Here is a 4,742-nt window from a genome sequence, read left to right on the forward strand (position 1 = left end):
GTTGAAACTTGAACCCCAAAACCGATTTCCTAATTGGGACAATTTTATTAGTGAAATTTTGTTTAATTTCGATAATATATATAATGAAAATGAATCCTCTTAAATACAAAAAAACATTAAATAAAACGTATTTAATCATGAAAATGAAGAGTAAGCCCAACCCAAGCCTTGTGTTGGATTTGGTGAGGCCCATTTGTGAATACGGGCCTAAACACATAAAATGGCTTTATCTTCATCCCCCCCAAAAAAAAACCGAAAATTCCCGCTTGTTGAGAAAAGGAGAGAACAAACATTGATAAAGAAGCTTGTTCATCAATCTTGCACTTTCAGTTTCAGTTCCAGTTCCACACACTCCTCTTCTTCTTCTTCTTCAACATCATCATCATCACCATAATAACCTATACATTCAACTTGTACTGCATTTGCAATGGGAACTCATACCCATACCCACAACTAACAATGGAAGCTGGCCGAAGACGAGTGCTCACACGCAGAAACCCTCTTTCCGATTGCACCAACACTTACTCTTCCTCTGTTCCCCTAAAACCTAACAAACCCAACCCATCTTCTTCTGCATTCAATAAACCTTCCCCCAAACTCACATCTGCGACCAACGTTCCCACGAATCTTGATAATGCCTCAAACCCTAGCTCTCCTCCATTGCCCATTCTTTCTACGCCTTCGCTCAAAACCCCTTCTCTTAAAGGTACTTGAATTATTCTTCGTTCTATTTGCAAATTACGGCGAAATTTTTGTTTAGTTTTGAGTTATTAGACATACGAATGTTTCTATTATGCCTTTTTCGTAAACTGGCTTTGAAATTAGTTGGAATCCCTATTTATTGTCTGAAATCCAAATGGGTTTAGCTTTGTTCCGTTACCTGTGGCATAGTTCCTAGATCAATGGATTTAGATTCATTCAACCTTAACAATGTTATAATTTCTGTCTGTGGTTGTTAGTATTTATTTCTTATTTTCCATACTATGTCAATCAGTGTGTTATTTTCACCTTTTTTTACTTCAGGGAATGTTGATCCTGAAGCTTCTAAGCCTATTTCAATTCTCTATAGCCGAAGATGTTCTTCAAATAAAAGGAAGTATAAAGGGAAGGCAGTGGCCATTCCTGTCTGTAGCACACCCATCATGAAGATATCTGATACTCGGTAATTACCCCTCTGTTTTACTTAGTGTAAGATATTATTGCTCTGGAAGTTGTACTAACTCTTTAAGTTTAAGAAACAATGGTAAAGGAAAAATGGGAGAGGGCTGTTTGAAATTCACGAAGTTGGGGAAATAAAAAAAATGCTAAACTTATGATGGATCGGATATTAAAATATTTCCATTCTTTAAAGAAGTTCTCTAAAATATTATGATTGAAGACATGAAAAGTCATTTGAATCTTTCCTGAAGAGATAACTGATTCGGAATTTATCCCTCTTTGTTTCACCTTTGTCCTACTTTGCCATTACTATACTTAGTACACTTGAAATTCATGTTTTCACCATTCCTTTGTCCTTTGTTGCCATTAAACTTAGTTTGATTGTCTCTTTTTATTGTCTTTTTCCTAGAAGGTCTACCATATAGTTATTTGTCATCTAAGTTCCTTTGTCATGAAAAACAGGGAAAAAAGTGATGGGGTTGAAGGTGCGAATCTACGCAAGTCCAAGGCATTGACAGTTCCTTGTATAAAGGTATATAAATTTACTGCATGTTCTCGAGTTTCTGTGGTTTTATTAGGAACTTCAAACTCCTCTGAGTCTATGGATGTTGGTTTGGTTATTCAACAAGAACTTGATCTTTTATGAAATTGCCCGTGTTGAAAATATTGCTATAAGCATTTTCCCTGGATTGTATATTTACTGTTTAAGTCGAGTATCCGTACTTGTCTATCGGGTATACCAATTTCTACGGCATGATTGACTTTAAGGTTGTCATGCTTACATGAAACAAATTTATGTAAACCTCCCTTGACGTTTAACGATATTACACAGACAATTTTAGGACAAGTAAGGTATATCTAATTTAATTATATTTGAAATATAAAGGTCTATGCAAACCTCCCTTGACATTTGATGCAATGGTAAGATTGCTGCCTTGTGTAACAGCTCAAACAATTTAGAAATGAATTAACTAAGTAACTCAGTCAAAAAAAGGGCAATAGCATTTCCAAATAGTGATACCTGTGCCAGTATTTAGGTAATAGAAATGAGATGCTGTCAGTGTAACAGCAAATCGAAGTACAGAGAGGTGTTACTTGTATCTTAAGAACAAGAGGAGAAGGGAGAAGTTACAGAGGCAAGGGGAAGATCACAATTAACATCATTCATTTCCTTTTCTCTTTCCTCTATTCTCTTATATTTCTCCTTAATTGCCATGCGCATAATCCTTCAGTTGTGAATTAGAAGTCATTGTGGGTGACCCCCTTCTCAATTCCTGAATATGCAAATCAACCTTCCTTGCCTCCCTTTTGCTGACATGACTATATTGTGACTTGTTTACTTCAGCTTCCAATTCCTTCTCAACGAGTAAATTTTCAGTACTATTGTACTACATATTGCCCCTACTAAAATTAGAAAATAATTGGACTCGTGGCTTTAGAAATAATGATGTCGGTCGAATAAATGCAATTAGTTGAGTCATGATTTTTAAATTTAGTGAGTGTAGCACTAAGCCACTAGGATTGATCTAGTGGTGAGGGGTTTGGGTAGTTTGTATTAGGTTATGTGTTCAATTCTCACCAATGTATCCAAAAAAAATTGAGTGTAGCACTCAGTGCTCTTTACTGCATGAATATTGAAAATTTATTTCTTCTCATCCACTGGTAATCGGGTATCATGACACCTGGTGACCTAAGCAGCACCGACACGTTAATTTTTGTGAAAAATGTGTGTCGGATACGTGTCAAACAACCGACACGTTCAGACGGATACGTGTCAGACACTGACATGTTCTGACACAGAGTCAACGTTCATACAGATCCAAATTTTATTTTATTTTTTTAACTAATCATGAAAATTAATTTATAAATCAAATATTTTTTGTTATAGAATTTGACATGAAAAATTATTTTTGCTTTATATTTATATTATAGAATTTGAATATTTGATTCTTTTATGACTTATTATGGGTTGCTATATGTATTAAATGTAAACTATATTATGTATATTAAAAATAGGGAAATACTACTCTTCTTTCATAGGAGATAACTATCTTATGTGGTAAAGAGAAGATAAATGGGTCCCACCATTACAAGAAAAAGGGGGGGGGGGGGTTGCGAAAATCGAAGGGAGAGAGCATGAGAGAAGTTATCTCCTATGGAAAGAGACTAATAAATCCCTTAAAAATATTATTTAATATCAAAACGTGTCCTAACATGTCAAAATATAACATTTTTTAAAATTAACGTGTCGGAGTGTCATGTCTCGTATCTCGTGTCAGTGTCGGTGCAATATAGTTGGTGACCTGGTCACAGGTTCTATCTGCATACACAACCTATGCATCCATTGGGGTAACACCACAAACATTTGTCTCTCTGACCTCACAATAGTGGGAGCCTAGTGCGCTGGGCTACACATTTTATAGCATTTGCAATAGTTTAATGTGATTGCCAAATATTTAGAATTCCTTTGTCATTACTCATTGACCTAGTAAAATCTTTGAAATAGTTGTTGGGTGGAAGTAGAGTGTGTCATTTTCTTGTAGTATTAGCTTCATATGCTTCTGTTTCTCCCTGCACATAACATATCACTTTTTTTTTTTTTCCCGTGTAAAATCTTGCTTGCGAATCGTGCTCTTATGTATTTCCGTAGTGGCCATATATTTTGCATGCTTCTTCTTTCTCAATTATAAGTTCAATCATGTCACAATAGATATTTTGCTGAATTATTGGATGCATATTTGCTGAATTTTCAGAAGCAGCGTGCTGTTTTCACGGATCCCCCGCTGCAAGATTTTATCAAAGAACAGAAAGCCTACTTTAAAGAGATTGATGAATTTGAACTGCTAGAGGAGGAGGTTAAATCTATTGATGAGCTGGATTAAGTGGAGGAGATGTAATACATGTTTAAATAGCAGCTTGAAACTTCTTTATTTTGGCAGGTTGTACAGTGTTTGATATGTTAGTTTTCACTATGAAATCTGCCTCAGTGCCATCTCTGTGATCTTATTAATGTTAGTTTTTGATCTTCTTTGTAATAGTCTAATGGTAATAATAAAGTTAAAATTGTTAAGCACTTCCACATTATTTGTCCGTAGAAGTTCTTTCTTGTTTCACTTGTAAATCTCTAGTTGGCGGGTAGAGTAGTATTCTTACAATTCATGGATTCGTTATTTTTTTTGTATAATGCCTTGCTTTGTTACTCACTGATGATTCTTCAGAAATTAAACCTTATTGGGCCAATGCAAGAGAAATAAATTTTCTGGATACATAGCTAGATAACAAACAGACTTTAAAAACAGATTTCGAAATCGACATAGAAGCTGATATTCTTAATTTACGTTAGCTGTAGTTCATGTGGATGCGATATGTTTGGTAGTTCTGTTGATTGCATTCAATAGCGGCGGGGATGATAAGATGCTTAGAAGAGCCATACATATATATGGGATGCCACTCTTTTCCAAAAGTTTTTCTAGGTGACGCGAATAGTACTTTTTATTAGATTGTCACACGTCCAAGTTCGGTACTAATCATAGCGAATTTGATTAGACCACGTATCACATTCCCATTAGCGTACCAAGTTTACT

At 35.2% G+C, this 4,742-nt stretch overlaps 1 protein-coding gene across 1 annotated transcript; it reads left to right on the plus strand.

Moving 5' to 3' along the window:
• Window positions 1-280: 280 nt before the first annotated feature.
• LOC133296737 (uncharacterized) lies at window positions 281-4,223 on the plus strand. Its single transcript, XM_061495789.1, has 4 exons — window positions 281-706; window positions 1,024-1,162; window positions 1,621-1,690; window positions 3,912-4,223. Exons 1-4 carry the CDS (start codon window positions 460-462, stop codon window positions 4,038-4,040), a joined length of 585 nt encoding a protein of 194 aa, XP_061351773.1. The 5' UTR covers window positions 281-459; the 3' UTR covers window positions 4,041-4,223.
• Window positions 4,224-4,742: the final 519 nt, after the last annotated feature.

This window comes from Gastrolobium bilobum, unplaced genomic scaffold (assembly GCF_033153095.1).
Source record: "Gastrolobium bilobum isolate Gb01-03AN ecotype WA unplaced genomic scaffold, APGP_CSIRO_Gbil_v1 utg6129, whole genome shotgun sequence".
NCBI lineage: Eukaryota > Viridiplantae > Streptophyta > Magnoliopsida > Fabales > Fabaceae > Gastrolobium > Gastrolobium bilobum.